This window comes from Diorhabda carinulata, chromosome 1 (genome assembly GCF_026250575.1).
Source record: "Diorhabda carinulata isolate Delta chromosome 1, icDioCari1.1, whole genome shotgun sequence".
NCBI classification, from domain to species: domain Eukaryota; kingdom Metazoa; phylum Arthropoda; class Insecta; order Coleoptera; family Chrysomelidae; genus Diorhabda; species Diorhabda carinulata.
The window spans coordinates 17,501,852-17,524,896 of NC_079460.1; the positions used below are offsets into that span (position 1 = coordinate 17,501,852).

Consider the following 23,045-nt stretch of genomic DNA (forward strand, 5'->3'; position numbering starts at 1 on the left):
CGACACAATGTACATATATTTATCATTAGCATCAAAATAGGCTCGAGTTTTGGTGACAACCCTTCTAGCGGGCATTCATGTGGATGCCAGTCGGTCTGTGGGCAGGAAAATCTCATTCAATTTTGTTATAATTTTTATTGATTAGTGAGACGGAGCATTGTTTTCATAGAACAGAACTTTCTTCTTTTACAAATGGTGCCGTTTTTTCGCGATTTCGTACTTTGAATGCACCAATAATGGTACCTTAATAGTTGCTATTTATGGTCTTTATCTTTTTACCATGCGGATCCCAAAATACTGATACCTTAACCTTGCCAGTTACTTTTGCGTCTTTCCACGCTTTGGTGTCGGTTCATTACGTGCAGTCCACTTGGATGCCTGTGGATTGGACTCCAGGGTGTAATGATAGAGCCAAGATTAACTCATTGCCACGTATCGTCTCAAAAACTCGGGTTGATTGCGATTGAAGAGCTATAAACCCTGCTCAGAATCATTAATTCGTTGTTTTTTTAGTGCATTGTGAACAGATCTTTCACATAACAAAATATTCATTCGTTCATTCATTTCGCCCCGTTCAAACTTAGCAAAACACTTTTTGAGCGGTTGTTTTTCCTGGGGCAACATCCAAATAATGTTTATCAAGCCGAGAATTGGCTTCAATAATATTTTTTTTGTCAAATAGCAATGCTGGAAAGCTAGTAAAGTCTGGGCATGAGCTATAACGCCTATGTGTCAGATAGAGAACTCTGTCCTATTCTATTCTCTCTTTTTCAAAAAATTAATGGCGGTCGTGGATGTAAACAAAACTTACATTTGACTTTTTTCGTAATTTCATTTCTATGAATTTTATTTCCTTCATAAAACTCGCCAACTACCGCTCCGTACTTTCCTATAACATGGACTTCAATACTATTAGTAGCGCCGTCTATATGTCAGCCTACGAAGTGTCTAAAAAAATATTCATTTATACATGGAAAGTGCTTATTTCAATGAATTATTCCTAAAGTTAGCTTTTCTAATGAAAATTGAATATCAGGAACAAAAAAAAAACACATCTAATTTAATTCTTCCAAGTTTGGGAAGGATTTGAAGTGAACGAAGTACCTTAAAATTCAAATTAAAATTGTGAGAATGCGGGTCCAGTCATAAACAAACAACGAAGCAAAATAGACAGAAGAATGTAATTGTTCCTTTGTTCGTTGAGATTGACATGAAGGAAAGGAGGATTGAAACAATTTTTTCATTTATTTTTTATTCAGTCCGTTATTGACACATGAATCACAAAATTTTCTAAACTAATATGTTCTATATTCAATAATACATTATGCTACAATATAGTTGCAACTGTAATTTTTTTGAAAGTTAATAAAACAAAAATATAATAATTATAATACAATGAGCTTTAATATGTTGAGAATAATATTAATAACGCACCCATTTTGAATATTTTTGTTTACTTTTCAAAATGTATTATAATAAATTACATTGATCTAAGTTCTACAGTATTTTCTAACTATAACTTTGAAATGTATGTGATATACATGATCATCCACAAAATTCACGAAATATTAGTAACGAATTAAAACAAAATTGAAGCTTCCATTATGTTAATAAAGTATTGTTCATATGCTTATTGAAATATACAATTACACCACTTCGACGAAAGAATTTAATTATTAGACCATCTGTAATTTGATACACCTACGATAGCTTATGACATACATTGGAGAGAAAAAAATGAATTTCTATTTCTTCTACAAATATGTCATTTTCTTCTCAAGCTTTAAATAAGAGAAATTTGTTAGTAGTTATTTCCGTTTTAATAATTTTCAAGATAAGAAAGCCACTGTTTATATTTTGAGATGCCACGAAAGTAGATTAGTTAGAGCTGGCAATACTGCTTTTTTGAATACCTCCATTCTTAAGTTGTAAGCTCTGACTAGATGAGCTATTATCACAGAGCGAATTGCCATGATTTCAAAGTTGCTTTAAGTGAACCACAAAATCCCTAACGGTTGCATCACGCATTTGGTGTTGAAATTTCTTCACGAGCAACTGTGTTTCGCTGTTATAGATAATTTGAAAGACGATAGATATCATTCGGTAATGAGGCACATGCTGGTAGGCCCTGTTCTTCAGATATCAGACGAATAAGGTAACTCTTGGTGTTAGATACGCAACAGTAAATTCAATTTTACATGAGCTTAGCGATTTCGAAATGTTAAAGCGAGTAGATGGTGAAGATCGTATTATTTCTTAAATAGGGACAGGTGATGAAACAAACATACCATTTAATGATATTCCAGACGTACCAGACGAGTCGTGTGTGGATTCACCAACACCAATAATAGAAAGGCAAATGTCTGTTGAAATTATATACGTAGTTTTCTTTCCTGGTACATGATTAGTGGAAGGTAATAAGCTAGGAGCTCAACGTACTGTTTTAGCAATCTGGTACACCACAAAATATTTACCTGCAGGTCTTTAGTCAGTTAATATTTTTTGGTGTTTGTTTTGTTGTATCGTCACACACAACAGTTGATTTTTGACGTAACAATAATGTAACAATCATTAAATACTCACCCTATTCACCTGATTTGGCAATGTGTGATTTCCAGTTACTCTTTAACCTAAAGAAACATTTCCGTGGTCAAAATTACTCGACGGAGGGTGATATGGATGAAGTAAATTATCAACCTTCTGAGAGTTTTCCAAAAGATTACTGGCTTCAAGTTTCTAAGTTGAAATAATTTTCCTACTTTTGTAATATTGTTTTCTGACGTATTCTTTAATTTTAGGAATGTTCAATAAGTGTGAAGGGATGATAATAAGTCTTAAAAAGTAAGAAATATTTATAAGTACATATAGGTTATAATAAACTTTACTTATTTTTCATAAATTTTGTGGATTGTCTTGCATAGCGGGTATGTATAAATATTCACAGTCATCTTCTTTGGCAATATGTTCATAGAGCCCTACAAACAAACAAATAACTTCTTTGAATGCAATTCAACTCTAAAATCATAGCTATTCAACTAATTGGTAGAATCCGGTAACATATTTTGATAATAACAAGAACAAAAATAACAAATAAAAATTTGCATTAATACGAGAATTAGTTCGTCATATTTCCACAACTAGCAAAGGATTTTTATAATTCTCCTTGAGAGGTAATTTGTTATTAAGTAAATTCATTATCGAAAACAAAATTATAAACAGAAATATTTTGATGAATATTTATTACAACCGAAAACCGATAAAAAAATTCACAAGATTGTTTTGCATAATTGTAGCGGAATTTTGTTGATATAGTGTTTATTTTTATTCTGAAATAAGTGAGTGATTGTAGGTTTGTTGACTTCGAATAATCCCATAAGAAGGAACCTAGTGGTGTAAATCATACGATTCTGATCACTGGAACGAAAAAGTACAGGACCAGTATAATATGTCTCGAGTAGCTTTGACATACAGTTTTATACAGTTTTGACATAAAGAAGTGCCTTATTCTAGGCATGACCAGTGTCATACCTCCAGCATCAAATCCGCATCAAAACTGAAATGTTTGTTTGCTTCATCGCTTGGGATTTTGCTAGAATTATCATTATGTCCTTGTTTATTTTCAATGATTATATCAATCATTCGTATGTAGATGCTTTTTGAAATTTATAACAGGGTAGTTGCATTTTTTAAAAAGTATTTACTTTTTGCTTATTTTATAAGTTATTGATATGAAATTATGTCGGAAAGTAGAATATTTATTTAAAAGTGAGAGAATAATATCTAAATATTTAATTGAGAATCGCAAAAATTTCAAAGTTTTAACTACATAAGATAACGATTCTCATTGGTTTTTAGTTGTAACGTCATAGGTTTAATAAAAACATTGAACAGTTGTCCGCCTGATGAGCAACGAAGAGTGAGCTGCTAAAAAACAGGTTTTATTTACTAGTTACGTAATGACCAACCCCTCGACATGCCTCAGGACGTTGCATCGGAAAAGTTTAGCTTTGAGGAAAATTTTACCTCAATAAAAAAAGCAAGCGGGATCAAAACACCATAGAAGAAATGAATAGAAATGCCATTAAATGGTATACGGGCGGATCAAAAACAGCAGACGGAACAGGAATAGGAGTGTACGGGTTCAGAACCAAACACTCTGAAAGACTGGGTATCGCATCAAACATTTTTCAAGCAGAAATTTTTGCATTTGTAACATGTGTTCAGTTCAATATAGAGAGAAACTATCTCTAAGGAGATCCAGAGTACTACGCCTGGGAGCGCTTGAAATAGAACACGAAGATCTCTGGTAATTGAAGCCATCTCACATTCTAGACTTTTTAAAAGAGTGGGATCAATGGATCAGTTGTAAACACTGGGTTCTCCAGTATCGCTAAGAAAGGGGGATACAATAGATTCTTTGTGTCGCAGTGTATACGATAACCCAAATCTATATACACATATACATATACGTATAAAACAACCAAGTTTTAATAAATCAAACATTTTTCTATATATAAGAATGTAGTGAATAAACTTTTTATAGGTTCCAAGTTCCAAGCATAATATACTTAATTATAATAAAATATTAAAGTAAGTTAAATTTTAATCTTACTTACATTAAAATTATCCTGACAACAAAGATAATTTCATCTCTCAGGATTCTTAAAAGGACCAACACTTCCAAACAATTTTTGTTGTTAGCACCAAAAAAATTTTATCAGGTGTTTTAGTCGTGGTATCTCTACATCCTGGCACAAAACACGATTTACACACCATACTTTAGATTAATCAAAGTTTAATAATCACGCTTATTTTTTAGATTAACTGTAGTATTTAATTTGTATCATATGTTCAGGGTTTATTTTATACTTATGACGTTACGCAATATGGAACCCTTACTGAAATGTTTAAACTACCTACAAAATTTTTGAGTTCTCAATAATTTTTTTCTCTATAAATATTGATCAAAGAATTAGAAAAAAAAATGATAGCTGTATATAAAGTATCCAAAACTATTTTTTTCTCAAACTATGCAAGTACCCTATTTGCCAATAAATTTTTTTTTCAGTTGTCATATTATTCGTTGTTTCAGGATCTTTCATTTGAGATGAATTAGAATTACCAATTTTTAATTGCAAGTGAGTCAGAGGCAGAACAAAAGAATCAGTCCTCGTATTGTAGTCGGTTGTAGATATAATAAAATTTTTTGTTTATAACTATTTGAATACAGAAAATTTTCGACTCGTTTATTATGTTTGAACAATTCCAGTAGTCTAATTTCTATTCTTCTCTATTATATATTTTTCTGCTTCATACTATAATATGATTCTTCGTGTTTGTGATATCTGTAAATTATTTACAAGGCGCTCTATTGTGAACCTTCCCTAAAGTAAGAATATACACAGCGTTCCAACCAAAAGTATACAATCTCAATAACTGCGGGACACATTTTACATAAATTTGTATACAATCACTTTTTATCTCAGTACTTATTAAGGTTAGATACTCTTCTTTGGAACAGTCGGCGCCAGTAATCAGGTACCACTCATCAATTCTAAATTGGGACCACCTATGGGAGCTAAACTAACTAGACAGAAGCAGTAAGGATAAATTGATGTGAAACGCAACTATTTCCACATCAATCATCTTCTGTGTGAAATTGATATTTATTACCTGTGAAATCATCCTTATTAGTAAAAAATTAAATTGATGGGAGACTATTGTAAATATTCTAAACAATTTCTCGTATTAAGTGTACAATTGTAGGCTATAAAATATTGCACATTCCATAATTAATGATATATTATTGCGAAATATAATAGTTTTGTTCTATATTTTTACGTAGATATATTATAAAAACATTTCATATGGAGAAATACTAACTACGTCATATTTTATATGAATCGTTAAAAAAATAATTAACATGTAGAAAAATTAACACAATAAATAATATTTTTATTCTAAATATGGAAGCCAGTGTATTACTCTTACACAAAAACAAGTTCAAACTATTTTTGAAGGTATGTGCCTTCTATTATTTGTTCTGTTGGTTTATTTCTTCCGTAACAGCTTGAAACGTATACCAGTCACAGTTCATACTACATAGACTGAGAACCAGTGTTCTGGAGACTTACAGTATAGTAGCAAATTTCATATTAATGCCAGATATACTGTTTCTCCTGCCTTTAATGAAATGGGGATTCACTATTTCCATCGAGGGTTCCTTTGAGCGTATCTAGAAGTCGAAAGGCATAAATATTGACATTCACAACGTACAGTAAGTCTGCGAAACACTGGCTCTTAGAGTAATAGTAGTAGTAGTTCTTTTACTTTAACGATTGTGCTTGTTCATTAGCCAATTGGCCGACGATATGGAATACTACAGCTGGAGCTTGTCAATACAAGCGTCGAGCCTCATTATTTGATATTTTATACCTTCCTCATATTGTTAATTTAATTCTATGCGCTATAGTAATGGAGAGCATACATGGTAAGCGAGACCATCCAAAAATACGCCAATATCAGCCACAAGGAAAACTATTAAAATAAACCATCACTAAGGTGACCAGCCGTCACGCTTATGGCGTCCCATGACGTTTTTCAAAACTCTGGACTTTTAGAATTAAGTTAAATTTTATATTTATGAAAATCATTGCTTTGTTTTCTAAGAATCCTTCAATTTGTTTTGCGTTCTAAGGATTTTACGGGCTACGACGACTAACAAATTGTTTTGCTACCCAGTTACATTTTATTTGTCTCTTACCATAGAAAATTAAGGTAAGTAATTAAACAATTTATTGAAAAAAATTCACTCAAACAAAAAATATGTCTAGGAATAAAATATTATACATTTTTTTATGTTTATAAATTTTATGTATGTTTATTAATAATTTATGTATTTATTTTATTAACTTATGTTTACCAATTTAAAATATTGTTTTTATTCTGTATGAAAATTTTTGTTGAGACCCCCTCTCTCCTTCAGAGTTATCCCGCTTTGCTTATCTAAAAATCTGGTCACCTTAACCATAATCCATATAAAAATATCCCTATTCCCCCTAATAAAATAACTCAGCGAGCTTCGCTTTTTCTCTATTAATGTGTGTTCTTGTTGACTAATTATAAATGGATGGCTCAAAGACTTGTGAAGGTGTAGGAGCAGAAATAGAGGTGCTAATAAAAGGTATAGTATGAGGATCTAGACGGATCTAGGTATCCACAACTTTGCGAATGAATTTAAAAATCTGTCTGTATAGGTAATTTCTCGCTAGGATAGGTCTGTGTAAATCAAGGTAAAGGTTGAAAAAGTAATAGAATGCAAAGAAAAAAATTTGAAGAAAATATTTTATAAAGAGTATCGGCATATGACTATCTTAACACAAAAGACAGGAAAATAGAAGAAGAGTTTACAAAAAGAGCGAAAAAAAAACATTCAAGTTAAATGCGAGGGCAAACCTCCATTCAATAAATAAATAATGGAAGCAGTGAAAGGGAAATAATGTGAATCGAGGAAAAAGCACAGAGAAAGACTATGAAGACAATGGAACAAATAAATGGACATAAAAGCATGGAAAAAATTAGTGAAATTTGCCGCAGTTTCAATATGACGCCTGAATTAGAATAGAAAAAAAAACAAGAAGACAATACTATATATATATATATATATATATATATATATATATATATATTCACTAAATGTATTAAAATAATTGAAAAACTATAAAACAACCTAAGTTGTAGATAGATACAACTATCAGCGCATATTGGGATACGTAACTAGAGATTTTATGAACAAACTGTGTATGTTTATATCGACTGAATTAGCAACTAATAATATGGAGCTAGTTTTAAGTAAAAAACTGCGGAATAAAATTCTCTGATTGTGGTATTTTAGTTTTTGTGTAAGAGATTGGTATATAATGTGTTTTAACATTTTGTTATGTATTGTAGACCAAACGGGAAAAAATAGGGAAAAGATCGTCAAATAATGTCAGTTTTTCTATATATTTCTATATATGTTTTGATTACAATACTAGTACCACAGCTGAATATTATAAAATTGAATGAAGTCTTATTTCAGGATTATGTTCTAGGTCTACACACTCAATAATAATCATCGTTTTAATCATTCTTCTGCTGAGGAGTCGAAATTATTATTTTTCTTTGTTGAACCCCTTCCATTTTATCTGTCATTAACGTTTTTATTTTGATTTTGATTGGACTCATAGATGATGCCAGCAGTGTTTCGTTTATTTCTCTTTAGGTTTGTACCATACAGATATACGTAAAAATTTGGTTATAGAAGTTTAAGCGACGCGACATTGGAAATTGAAATTGAATTAAAATTATTTTGAACGTAAAAAAAATTAAGCTCGGTGTTAGCTCTGGAAAATTCTGGAAAAGTAGCCAAGAATAACAAACGAAACAATCAAAACTTCAAGATCGTACGAAGATGTTGCTACAATGGAGATTACAGACAAAATTATCATATATTCCGAAAGAAGTGGTGAATAAATGATCAAAAGTAAAAAAAATAAAACGAGAGGTGAAACTTACGTTTGAACTGAAATTAGTGGCATGATGAATTACTAGAACCAGAACATAACCTCAAAACGATACTCGACCAAATAACATCAGAAATCAAATGTTTATATAATTATTTAAAAATATTTACTCTACCATTTGATTAACCGTATTGTCCAGTTTGGTCTAGAGATAACATATTGCAACCTGAAAATTTTTAGAAAAGATCGCCATTAATTCAATCCTTATCACAAAAGTTGTGCTATAACTGGCTGTAACAAACACATATGTTCAGCTCCGCGGATTGGTAGGCGATTTATTGAGAAGTGTTTGATCATTTCCGGTATCGATTTGAATGGTTTACTAAATTGTCCCAGTACGAAGCTACCATCTTCTGAATTTTTCTGGATACGCATATGCATAAACCCTCTTGCACTCCTGAAAAAAATAATTTTGTGATTAGTAACTACATCGGAAATAAAATCGTGATGTATGTGACAGTACTTACTTCAGAGATAACGAAAAATCATTTTTAATAGACTCGCTATTTCGCACCAAAAAACTTCCTTCGCGTAAAACCCTGAGTACATTTTCCGCTTCAACTCTGCTGATTTGTCCATGAAACCATCTAAAATACAAAAAAAAAATAATGCAAAAATATAAAGCAAAAGGTACCTCTAACTAAAGATAGTAACAATATATTTAGGCCTGGTTTGTGAAATATAAATAACATACCCTTGTTTTTCCAGAGGTAAATAGACGTCGATCGTATCGGAACTAGAGGGTTGATTCATATTTGAATTTAACGTCAATGAAAGAGTTAGTCCTAGACTATGTTTTTGTCGACTTCCAATTTCGGTAAAGTTGAGTGTCAATTTGGGGCGACTAAGAGCTGTAACAAAGTTTTAAATAAGATTTGAAGAAAAATCGAAATGTTTCATTTACTGATAGATAGGTCTATGTTGTTATTCAGTTATTTTTTGGTAAAAAAAATATCAAACGAAAAGAAATCTTAAACAATGAAAAATGTTTATAATTAAAAGTAAAGAAAATACAAGCTTCAACTCAGTAATTTGAAATTAACCTATTAATATTTAGTGTTCCCTCCCTTAGGTCTAATAACAGCTTTTTCACTGATCGAATAAGTTTCTTTACTCGATCTTGTTCAATGCTATCGCATTCTTCAGTGATCGCTGTTTTGTGGTCAGATTCACTAAAATTTTTTGTATGTATCGGTTCGGCGTTAATCTCCCCGCTCCACCGCCAGTTTCTATGGGAACCAACTCGGTTTTTGCTTACATTGAAATGCCCACCCAAATCATCCAGGACCCTCCTCCAAAAGCCTCGTCTTCTTCAATCGCTACTATGCAGGCATACTCTGCTTTCGTCTGAGAAGGGAACGGAGCTCCATAGTGTGTCAGTCCAATTAAAATATTATCTGGCAAATCGCAGACTCGTTCGGTGGACCGGGGTTTATTTGGAACCAGTAGCTGGCTCAAGGTTAGCTGCCTTAAGTTTTCTAACATTTCCAGCCACTCACAGCCACTCTTGCGTTTCTATAAGCTCTTGTTGGACTTAAGCACCAACGATAACCCGGATGTGCACCTTTTTTTCCCAGAACCGCGACTTTGATGAGTTGTTGGTAACGAAGGTAAGCTCTGGAAACAGCAGGCTAACTCATGTTTAGTGCAATGGCCACTTTTATTATTATAGACTAACAGTATTCTTCTAACATATTGCCTTTCGAAAATCTCAGATGACGTTCTTTAAAAATTTCAAAATCTTGATGAAAATGCTCCTCATGTTCCTAAGTTGTCAGGGAAAGAATTCAAATATAAGTGCAGGAAATTAATCTCATTACTCATTTACTCTTTTTATAAGTCAGCTACATGTTCATAATTTTCACTTTTTTCATATCTCACAAAATCTTTCACAACCTTTATGAATGACTTCCAGGCAGCTTATTCCTTGGACGATAAGAAACTTTTGAATTTGAGTTTTTTTATAACAAAAATATTCCTTCTTTTAGTTTTTTTCTCTAATAGTTGGAAATATTGTGCGCCTTCACAAAGAATTCCTTAAGTCCCAGTTTGTAGGTATGGAAGATCTTCCGAATGTTGTTTGGTGGATTAGTAATAGATATCGGCATATATATACAATATTTGTCTTATTTTTTGTAATGTATCCCGTTGTCTTCGTAAAATAAAAGTAACATTCGTAAACCAAATGAAAGGTAACCAATTTAGTAGAAAAATCTTTCAGCTTTCTTTTTATTTTGGTTTAGAATAAGAAAATATAAAATAATGAAGATGCATTTAAAAGAGCATATCTTCTCTTTTTTGGAAATATAACTTGTCCACAAATATAAAAAAACAATTAGAACTTTGTTTGCACTTTTCACTGGAGACTTGAAATTGAGATTTGAAACAAGATATTGGACGTGAATAGTAAATTTGATAGCTCGAAGTAGCTTTTTTAGAAATATATATTATTACAATTAATAGAAAATATGAAAATAATTACAATAAAAATATATGTTATTGAACTGAAAGCGAGTTTAAGACTGTCTTTGATATTATTATTGCATGCCGTCAGCATTTTCTTATGGGAACCTATGTTGGGTGACGACATAATTCCTCCCTCCATAGATTCGGCTTCGGAGGGATAAAGAGGAAGACGAGCATCGCGGTGGTCTATATGTTGAGGTGTTGGAGTTCGAATCTTGTTGATGTATTTACTATAAACTAGGTAGCAGCTGCCAATTATGAGGAGTCCATATATAAGAACAGTTCTAGCACTGGGGATGTAGGAAGGGTCCTACATCCCTACATCCTACATCGAGTTAATTTTCAAACGAATTTCTTGAGGTTAGTCTAGTCGGATATTTTCTAAGTCGATGTTGATGTTGAATTTTGGAGACGTCGCAACTATGGCATCTATGTCGGGGAACAGGATAGGCTGATTCGGATTTGAATATGGAGTATGCCAATTAATTTTTGGATTTCTTCTTTTCTGAAGCGTTTTAGTTTTACGGTTGATTCGGATGGAAACAAACCATCAATTAATCCTCGTTTATGGATAATATGACGTGGAAGTGAATTTTTCAATTTTGATTCAAGTTTGTCTTCAGTGAACTGTAAGATTTAAAGATAAAGAATAATTTTTAATGGTAACTATTAAGCTAAGGACACATTTTAAACACGTTAACAAGTGTCAACACGACACGTCAGAATGCGACACGTCAGATAGACCGAACACATGTGTGTGTTATAAAACATGTGTGCCAGTTGACATTTTGATGTTTTTAACCTGTTAAGTAATATCCTCGACCTTTAGGTTCACACATTCACAATCCTCCGGAGCTTATAATATAATGGAGCACCTACAAGAAGAGATGGATTGGTTGGATGAAGAAGAGGAAATGGTTGCGGTTACTGCAGCATTACTTGTGCTACAATATGAATCCAGGGAGTACTGGGTTCATCCAATGAACCAACGTAGGCACGAATGTGATGAGTATCATGTTCTGTGGCCCGAAATTAGCAATGACGATGACAGGTGTAAAATGTATATCAGGATTAACAAGAAGGGATTCGACGTGGTTTACAATTTACTAGGAAGTAAATTAAAGAAGCAAAATACAAATTTTAGAGAAGCAATATCTCCAGAGGAACGACTTTTAATAACTTCAAAGTAGAAAACAACAAAATACAATATTATATTTTCTTAAATACAACCGAGTATAAAATTATTATAAAACTAGTCATAATATTATTATTGGAAAAGTAGATTAACATTTTATAAATTTGTAAAATTAATTAATGTATTAGAAAAGGAACTTCCTTGAGTATTTTCTGAAACTTAAGTATAAGTTTGAGATTGATGTTTTCGTTTGTCTCAGTAGTCCTTATTTCGGAAATTGTACAAAAACATACTTTTGTACCTCTTCTATAAATTGTACCTCAATAAACATAAAGATAATCTATATGTATAAGAGAGGATGTCCTGACTGACTGACTGACTGATTCATTCACTCATCAACGCCCAAACAAGGCTATTAAAGATAGAGACATGAAATTTTGAGGGTATGTTTGTATAGGTGTGTAGAGATGCGTTAAGAAAGGATTTTGCGAAATTTCGAATTTAAAGGGGTAAAACGGGGTACGTTTGCAAATTCGATTTTTTCGTTTTTCTCAGCCGCTAATTGAGATATCGACTTCGTTTTTACATTAAGACATTCTCCGTACTAATTCCTGCAATTTTCAAAATTCGACTTGAAAAGGGTTTAAAGAGTCGAACAAAAATTTTTATTACGGAACCATATATTTAACAATTTTTCATGACGAAATGATATATTAAAGCGATTCTTTTTTAGAAATGGGTCCCGTGTGAATATCTAAAAACTAATTTCTCCGTTTTATCACAAGGTCAATCTTTGAAAGTGGCAGGAATCGATTTGAGAGAGAACTGTTTCTCCCATGGTCAATTTTATGTAGCCTGTTCACGAGTAAGTTCTCCGTCAAGTTTAGTTATTTTAGCAAAAGATGGCAAAACAACTAATGTGGTTTACAGAGAAGTATTGATATAAAGTATATATGATACAATATTTTGTTTTGCGTTTTTGTAATCATTGTCACTTTAATAATAAATCATTTATTTAATATCTTTATGTTAATGACATGTATGTATGTATGTGTTATATTATTTATCGTATAAATAATAAATGTGTGCAATTCTTAAATGATAATGTGTCTTTTCTTTATAACACTTCCAAATTGAATTAATGCGTAGAATACATAAGTCATTTCTCATTGAATTATCCCTATGTTACGCGAGATTCAATAAACCGCGGGCCAAGCCGCAACGGGTATTGCTAGTTATAGATATACTACGGAAACGAATTTAGTTACGGAAACACTTTCCAGTAACGCTCAGAACAAACTCGGCACAGGTGGTTAGGTGTTAACCTACAACACTTTGTAACACTTCTGACGAAAATCTGACCAACATAGATATAGAAAACACGTGCTATGACGTGTTAAAGCGTGTTGTCGGTCTCCGACGACATATCACAATAATATCCATAGATATATTTAAAATAACGTAATAGATATTTATATAACGCGTGTTAACACGACACGTGTTAAAAATGTGTCCTTAGCTTTAGTCTGGTTATGTTACGAGATTTTATGTTGGATGACGACATAATTCGTGGATGAGAATTGACGAATATTAAATTCAAGTTATGTACGGTAGTTAAAAGAAAGGATTTGGTTGAAAAAAAAAAGTATGATGAGTATTTTAGACGGGGTGACAAATTAATAAACATTTGTTTCGGGTATATAAAAAAATCAAAATTAGAATGATAATTCTGAACTGAAAATTGTATTTGTTTTAAAATTTAAAATTCATTCAACAGAAATATAATGTCACTTATTGTTATCACTAACTGTTAGATTAATTGCAAATTTTTTATAATATTATTTAGTTTATCATTGAATAATTGTAATAATGTTGTTGCGGAAGTTGTTTTATCATAAATTCAAAATAAGATAAATTGCAATTGTCTCTCGATTCATAATAATTTCAACTATTCTAAAGAACATACCGATTCTATTACAACACTTGATTTAAGAAATGTCCACCTCAAGGTAAACATATTCATTTATTATTATTTGACCACTTTAGATAGATTTTATGCTTGTTTTATATTCATCTAATAATATATTCATATAGGGTATTTGTGTATGCAAGCGAATAAATTCAGAGGGTGCATGAAACTATGATATATCTTATAACAAAGCTCATCTCGATCGTTTATTATCACCAAAGAATATTTTCATGTAAAGTCTTCGAAATTAAGGCTATTTTATTGTTTCTCATCTAATTTTTTTAATACTGAATAATGATCCGTAGATGGTAATAGGATATACTTCATTTGATCTTTTAATGTTCAAAATTCCAATATAAGAACATCAATAATTTATACCTAAAATTTCAATGGTTTGATTTACGCCTACTTTCTTAATGTTGAGAGAAAGAAATCTATCATATCTTAACTTTATTTGAAACTTTCCAGGTTACATTTTGACTTTTGATCACTTGAAGACATTTCAAAACTATTTACTTTCTTCTAAATAATGGTAGGTCCGAAATTTCGAAATATTTCGAGAAATGTGTAAACAGTGGAAATTTTTGTTTGAACGTTTCTTTGAACAAACAGAAAAAATTTATCCTGGATGGAAAGGTCTTACATTCGCCGACGTAAAGTAACTTAAAATTTTCTTATAATAATGTTATTTATTATTGCTGCCAGATGGCGTTATCTAAATGTAACGGCCCTTCTTAGTTGCTCGCCCGGAGCGTGGTAGAGACAATGCATGAGAATGTATGAGAATTTTTTCAGATATAACTTTGAATTTTGGCTTATTGCTCGTGTTTTCAGTTCTTGACAAAGGTTAAGGTTTTGAGATCACGATCATACTTATATCAAAGAGGTTAAGTTGTTTTCAATTGTTTTTGAGTTTGTGTGCATATTTTCACGAGTGAACATATTTAAAATTAGTGCTCCAGAGCTTTTTCAGTATTTTTCTTTTTCTTAAAACGAATTTCTTTCAACTAATTACCGAATGTTATGTGAGCAACAGAGCCCTTATTAAGAAACATGGCTATTGGAATCAGCTAATTCTGTTTGAAATTGTAAGACCACAAACAATAGAAATGTGACATTTTTCAGGATTCTGTTGCTGGTTACATCAATGATTTGTATTAAAGACACTTCAGCAACAAATTACTGTACTACTACTAGTACTTATACTGACGATTTTGTGGTTGTAGAGTGTTCTAAAGTTCAGTTTCCGCTAGAAACAACCGAACTTGTTGGTGGAACATCATTTTTCCGTAGAATATGGTTGAAAATTAAAGAATCTAATTTATCTGAGATTGAATCAAGCTCTTTCATAACTAACTCAATAATAACCGATTTGGATTTGTCGCAGAATAACATAACGAACATCAAACAAGATGCTTTCGCTGGACTTTCATCTCTACGGAAATTATTTTTAGCTAGGAATGCCCTAAGTGAACTAAAACCAAATGTTTTCGACTCTTTACAGCAGTTACGCACTTTGGACGTATCGATGAATAATATAAAAAAATTGGATTTAAACTTTTTAACCGATATAATACATTTGTCTTATCTTAATTTATCAAAAAATTCTCTAGCATATTTTAATGACGCTGTGTTAGGTCAGAATCATTACATTCTAGAGCTTAAACTAAATGATAATCAAATTTCACAGTTGATTTTAAATAGATCTTCTCATAGAATTGCTAATTTAGATGTATCCAAAAACAGGTTAACTGTTGTAGATATTTGTATACCTGGGTTATTATCACTAAATATTAGTTATAATAATATTGTATACCTTCTATCTGGTAAATGTTTAATTAATATGACAATTAATAACTTAGATGCTAGTCACAATTTTATTGATGACTTTTCTGTAAAAAATATTTCAAAGTTATGGACCTTGAAGATTCTAAGGATTGGATATAATGATATATCGTTAATTCCAAATGGTTTATTTGTTAATATGACAGAATTAACATATTTAGATCTATCGAACAACAAGCTATTAAAGTTGCAGTATGGTATATTTGATAATTTGTTTAATTTAAAGTATCTAGATCTATCGTACAATAAATTGAAATCACTTAAAAGATATTTTTATTCATTACATCAACTTGATACTTTGAAAATTAACAACAATGAAATTGTTTATACACATTCGAATCCTTTTAGCGATTTACCAAATTTAAGGAATATTTATTTAAACAACAATAAATTTGACTGTAAACAATTATTAGAGGTACTGAATGGATTTAAACAAGTAAATTTTGATAGTAGCACTGTAATGGGTAAGGAAAATATTCATGGCATAACATGTCTGGATTATAAATCAAATTCTGAAATAGAAGATGACCTCACTGGTTATTTTAAGAAAATAATTTCATCTAAGTTTGAGAAACCTGATGACGATGATGATTTTAAGCGTACTATGATGTATAATTATTTCAACAAAGACTTCTTGAATAGTAATTTTTATAAATATCTAGAAAATTTCAAAACGAACAATGTTCATAAAGACGATACATTAAAATTTTTGAAATCTGAATTGGATAACAGTAAGTTTTATCAGTTTTTAGAAAGTTTACAAGTTAGTGAAAATTCTACTAGAGAATTTGGTAAATATATAGAAGAATATTTAGAAAAATTGAAATTAGATTTAGAAGAGAAATTAACTCTACGTGATAATGATATTAATGAACAAATACATGCTTTTTCGGAAACTAATAACAAAACTAGTTACTACGGGATGTTTTCGGCAATCATTTTGATCATATTCATGTTATTGCTTATAAAAATTATTCAGATATATATTGAATACATTAAAAACAAACATGTTAGAAAAGAAGAGCTGCAGCTCCTTGATCAAGTACAAACAGAAAACCGTTTATAATCAACTGCAATATCATTGATGCTGCTTATGTTAGAAAATATTTTAGAGAATTCATTTCACCACAACTATATTTTTAGAATTGTTTGTATCTTCCGCTGATATTTTAGAAATAATCAAAATGTATATAATAAACTCTTATTAAATAAATTCTTGTGTTTACTATTTGGTTAGACCTTGTATATATTCTTGTAATTTTCTTTGATTTAATGAAGTTCTAAAGATAAGCAAACGATTACAAATTATAATACAAGCCATTACTGTTAAGATGCGTTCAATCTTATTTGACATTTTCGCTCTAAGGAGCAGATAAGTTTGTAGGGTTTGAACATGTTTTCAATCGCTGAGCAAAATAGGTGATAGATTGCCACTTCTCACACGATTTATTCAATGATAACAAATAAAATATCGTGTTTTTATATTACATTGAAGTATATATTGGAATTTACCAAAACGTCCTAGAATATTGAGTAAACTTTGAATTTTCTTCCAAATTTTCTGTTTTCCAGAAGGGGCCTGCAACTATCGATTTATCAATTAGTTGTCTATTTTTCACGATAAATCATCTACTTTGGGATGAAGCTTTAGAAGTTTATCCGAATTTTCAAACGATGTCAAGAATTTTGAGAATAAAAAATTGATTTATGCTACTGGTTTCAGAATACTTCGAAATAGCTGTTTTTACTAGTGAAATATTTTTAAATAATATAGTTATGACAACTTAAAGTTACATTTCGGACAGGTGTATTATCTGCCACTATCATAAACGGGAATAAGTGTAGCATCTGTTGAGTATCCTAGACTGGTATTTTATTGTAATACTGTTACGAATATACGTTTGATTTACCCGGAATTCGTTTGATGTATGTTTTATATAAGTTTGTATCGTAGCAGGTGATTTATTTACATTGTTTCTTTTAAACTAATTTCTAGGAGGGTCTATTTATTTATTTGTTTTGTTTCTTCATTTTCTAGAATTTTTGAGAACTTCGTTTGGATATATAATCGAGTTTGTTTAGCGCATTTGGTTTAATTTGTAATAGATAGTCATAGTGATCAGTAATAAATAGAAAAGTTAACCGCAGAGTTTGAATAAATTACATAAATTAGTTAATTGTAGTGTAAAGTACTTAAATAAATCAAAAACGTAAGAGAGAGTGTTTATAAATTCAACTCACGAATAGAAATATAACAAATAAATAAGAAAAACATTAAGATACAAATAATGGTGCATGTGTGTCAGGAAACCTTCTAAGCCAAACAACACCATTGAATTCCAGCTTTCGGATAATAATCTATAGGTATAAAATTAGATATAGGTTAATCATGTTCATTAAAATTTGAATATTTATCTCTTATTGAACTGATTTCGCTCTCCAAAGAAAAAGCTCATCCAAAAGCTCTCCAAGTACTATGACGAAGAGTCGAAAAATTGACTGACCGCTTTAACTCATAAGAGATAAATCAGAATGAAACGAAATGAAGTTAGAAAATAATATTGGTACATATTTAAATGAAAAACAAGACTGGGAAAATGTTAGACTTTGTCACATAAGAAATACTTTTTTATTATTTATTAATGTTCTTTTTTGTTAACAATAAATAACCTTCAACAGAAATTGACTCTTTATTTGACTGTATTTTAGAGTTGTACTTCTAAATTCTAAAAAGGAAGGTCCCGCCCGAAAAAGAAAAAGAAATTACAACGAATAAGTAGATATATACTTGTAACCGAACATCTCAATTGGAATTTAACTATTTACTCAAACATAGACGTATATTTAGTTGAAATTAGGAAATTTCCAATATTTTAAAAAAGAATTTGAAAATGCAGTTCTATGGGAAACATCATAAGATAACTGTTACATTTTTCAGTATCAAGGCTCAATGTAATTTTTTCTAGTTTCCCTATTTGCTCACTTTATGGTGTCTCATAAGTAATAAGGATTTTCATATGGGAAAATTGGCACGTCTCAATTTAAACTGTCGTTACTTGTTTTCTCAATTAGTACGTTTTTATAATAAACATATGGAGTGCGATAAAATATGAAATTCGTGTATTGTTAAGACATTACTGTAAAACTTTAAAGCAGCCCTGGCAGCGAGGAAAATATATCAAAGACACAGTTAATGAGCAAATGGTATAGCATTGGTTTCATCCTTTTAGGGCCATTCTACACGAGCGACAAAGACGCGACCGTTTAATCGCCCAAACACGTGAAAATTTTACCCATCCTCCAAGAGCATTTTTTTTTCGGTGCCGTTAACCGGCGAGTGAATGTTCTGTTGTTGTGCATCAACTAACATTATAGAGCATGTTAAAAAAAAAACGTGAAAAAGTCATTGTTGGTGCGAATCATTTGACTCTCATCTCGTATATAGCTTCGGCAATCTTTATCCAACATTTCGATTTTCAATTTCGGTTCAAATACGCCTTGTTTTTCAAATCATAGAGAGTAGGCTGCGCTTCAACTTCACAATACACAACTACGATAAAAAATGAAGTAGTCTACCGTACCCAAAAACAACAAGTAACCTTTTTTACGTAATTTCATGCGTTAGAAACGCCAACTCGGTCATTTACGCGACCAAACGTGACATGAAAAACGCCCGTGTAGAATGTTCAATTTAAACTCTATGTTTCTGTAACATACGCGTTTTACTCACCAACAAACAGTCACTTTTTGTCGCTCGCGTAGAATGATCATTTCCCGGCTAGTAAAACGCTAGTGTTACTGAAATACAGAGTTTAAACTGAGCATTCAACACGGGCGTTTTTCCGGTCACGTGTGGACGCGGTAGTTAACGTACAGGCGTTTCTAACGCATGAGATTGCCTCAAAAAAGGGGGGTTGTGACCGGCGTGTTATTTTACATGTGCCGTTTTGCAAGCGTCTGGTCGCAGAGCCTACTTGTTATTTTAGAGTACAGTCTACTCTTATCGTAGTTCATATTTGCCGTCGTTGTGCCTCGTATCTTAACCGGTATGTGTAATACAGGAAGGTTCATAATTGGAGTGGTGGTCATTACAAGCCCCTCTGCTTCTTCTACACTTGTTCTCATAGCTGTGTCTCCTTTTGCTATGTGTGGAGAGACTAACCCCAAAAGTGCATCAAATGTTACCACATACATCCGGTAGTACTGGAAAAACTTTTCAGGATGCATCCGATGTTCTACGAAGGTGAATTATCATACATTGAGTTTTCAAAGTAGAAAACATTTTTTCTGAGTATTTTTTGTTTTTGGACGTTTTTGGATTTTCTCGTGTAATTTCATGCATGCTATCAGAAACATTATTTATGTACAGATATTATTTTATTGTGTATTATGATAGAAACATTCGACTAGTACGTCTTTAGGAGGCAATAACAGAAGTATCAGGAGAGATATTTATAGAATATTTAAAGTGAGTCATTCAGCAGAACTGCAGCAGTAGATAAGAATCATTTTTGTGCAAAGGAGAAATGACAATGAATAACTGATTCTGAATTATTTAAGAAATAATTCTTATAGAAATTTCATGTCGAAACAAAACGGAATTCAATTTTTTCAACTTGCAAAAAAGCGACGAGGCAAAACGTTTGAAATATTGTTTATTACCCCAAGGGAAATACTTGAATGACAGAAATTCTGAAAAAAAATGTAATGTTTACCGTTCTCTACAAATGGGGGGAAATATAATCCATATCAGACAACTGCTAACCCCATTGGGTAATAAACTGTGAAAGCCAGAATTTTTTTAAAATAAACACATAATTATTGGACCTTACTTTAATTGAGTACAATTTTAACGCGCAGAATTTTTGTAGAATGCCATTGGAGGATACCAATCAATGGAATATTCAATTTACTTTTGCATTTAGGTAGGGGTTGAATTTATTATGCAAGTAGATCTGTATCCACACCAATGGATAGGTCGTTGATACACTGGCAACTCACATCTCTAGATCTACAATTTCAAACTTTATTCGCTGGGGACTATATACAAGTTATTTCAAAATTAATGCGACATAATTCTGGAGATATTACCCTCAAATGGTGATGACTAAAATTGAGTTTTTTTCCCTAAATAGCTAGAAACTTGAAATTCTATAATTTTCGTTCTCTCCCAAAGGACTAACTACGGGTATTTTTTCAATATTCCTGTTACATTATACGGGGGTGAAACTAGAAACCCTTGGGTACTCTTAAGCATTCATTATGTATATAATCGTATTATATTTTATATCTTTTTTGTTTTCGAATCATCTTGAAAAAGAGTTTTCATATGAAATTAAGTAAGTAACAGAAATATTGAAAGAATACCCGTGGTTAGTATTAGTAGAATTTAAAGTTTCTAGCTTCACTGAAATTTTGTGAAAAAAAATAAAATCTCAAATTTAGTATCCACCTTTTAAGGGTAATATCTCGGAAAGGGTTGAACTGAGGAAATTCTGTTATTTGAAAGACTCATCTTGTTTTCATACGAGTAATCAGCTTCTGAATTTTTTCGCATGAATTTAGAAACTTATCGTGTTAGATACAGGCCTTCTAGGCCCACAGCGTGATAATAATTTTTCATCATTCTTTTCTATTTCTTGTCATTGCCTTCCAGTCCAAATCCCTTCTCTCAACTAGATCTCCTTGTGCTTCCGCACATCATTTCTTTTTAGGTCTTTTTTCATTAATATCAGTCATTTTCTTGGCATTCTTGATTCTAGCCATCGTAGTTTTCTGAATCTTATTATTTGGTTTGTCCTCCTTTTTTATATGTCTCTCTCTCTGTTTTTCCCTCCTTCTAAGTAATTTCCTTTGCCATAAATTGTATTCCTCCGTTTTTTTTAATATCCACGTTTCGCTTGCATTAAGTACTCTGTCGATCTGATGACTGCCTGACATAGATGTTCTTAGAGATTAGTATCTTGTTTATTGTTCCAGCTGTTTGCTTCCTCGAGTTAAACGTGCTTTTGTGTTTTCTTCCTCATCGCCATTGTTTTTAATAGGTGTTTCAAGGTAGACGTAACTGTTGACTTTCTCCAACTCGATTATTTTTATCGTGTGAAGTTCTACTTTGTTTCTTGCGATTTGAGATGCCTCATTTTCATGAACATTGATTTTCGCTGGGGGATTAATCACGCATAAAGTTCACAAACTCCGCACTAGGGACATAAAGGAGCTTTCTGCAAGTATTCCAAAAGCAAGTGCAGACATTTTCTTTCAAGAATTGTCTAGAGAATCGGCATCTAAATATTAGTTACTTTTGTCCGTTCCAATTTACATTTAATTCGTTTTTTTTTTTATTAAATATTGATGTTATTTCCAATATTTTTCTTCTCTATTGGCTCATTTGAAGAATTATTAAAAATGAAAAAAGTATTCTTCATAACTGTTAGCAAACGAATTTTTTGGAATCTCAATTGTCATAACTTTATCGTTTTAGTAAAATTATAGTGACACTAAAATGCTAGTAGCAGGTATTCCATTATTTGACATAAGAAAAATTTGCTTCAAACCATAATATCTTCTATCAAGCAATCAATCTAAACAGTTCACCATGTATATTATATATATATATATATATATATATATATATATATATATATATATTATTTTAAGTAATGTACAACTGGAGAATATATTTATAAAGCAATTAAAAGTAAAATACCTTGTCTATCTCCTTCTAAGACACTTTGACTAGACGACGCTTGGGACGCACTAGCTTCTAAGTTGGAGGGTTGAAGCCGCATTCTCCGTCTCAATTTAGGCATATCGAAGGGTAAGTCTTTTAAATCCACTGATGTAGCGCTACCTGAAGTGCAAGCGGCCTCGGGGACCGCTCTTCTCCGACGCAATTTTGGCATGTCGAAAGGTAAATCGGAAAAATCTTGTTGGCTTGGAGGGGCCGATAACTCTGCTCCGGTAAAGCTGAATCTTGACTTTATACCCTTAATTTTAATTTCACGTTAGATATTTGGAAATGGTGAATAATTCATTTTTTGAAATACAAGGTGTTATTAAATATGTG

The 23,045-nt window shown here is 31.6% G+C and overlaps 2 protein-coding genes across 2 annotated transcripts in view; one reads left to right on the plus strand and one right to left on the minus strand.

Annotated features, from left to right (window-relative positions):
* Positions 1-8,127: 8,127 nt before the first annotated feature.
* LOC130891778 (uncharacterized) overlaps positions 8,128-23,045 on the minus strand; it is a 220,256-nt gene continuing 205,338 nt past the window's right edge. The window contains exons 8-11 of the mRNA XM_057796776.1: positions 22,686-22,965; positions 9,259-9,415; positions 9,032-9,151; positions 8,128-8,961 (exon numbers count right to left, since the gene is read on the minus strand). Of these exons, the coding sequence (XP_057652759.1) occupies positions 8,772-8,961; positions 9,032-9,151; positions 9,259-9,415; positions 22,686-22,965 (747 nt within the window). The 3' untranslated portion in view covers positions 8,128-8,771. The remainder of the gene's footprint in view (positions 8,962-9,031; positions 9,152-9,258; positions 9,416-22,685; positions 22,966-23,045) is intronic.
* Positions 14,010-17,192, plus strand: LOC130891836 (toll-like receptor 7). The gene is made up of 2 exons (XM_057796909.1): positions 14,010-14,174; positions 15,260-17,192. Exons 1-2 carry the CDS (start codon positions 14,161-14,163, stop codon positions 17,043-17,045), a joined length of 1,800 nt encoding a protein of 599 aa, XP_057652892.1. The 5' UTR covers positions 14,010-14,160; the 3' UTR covers positions 17,046-17,192.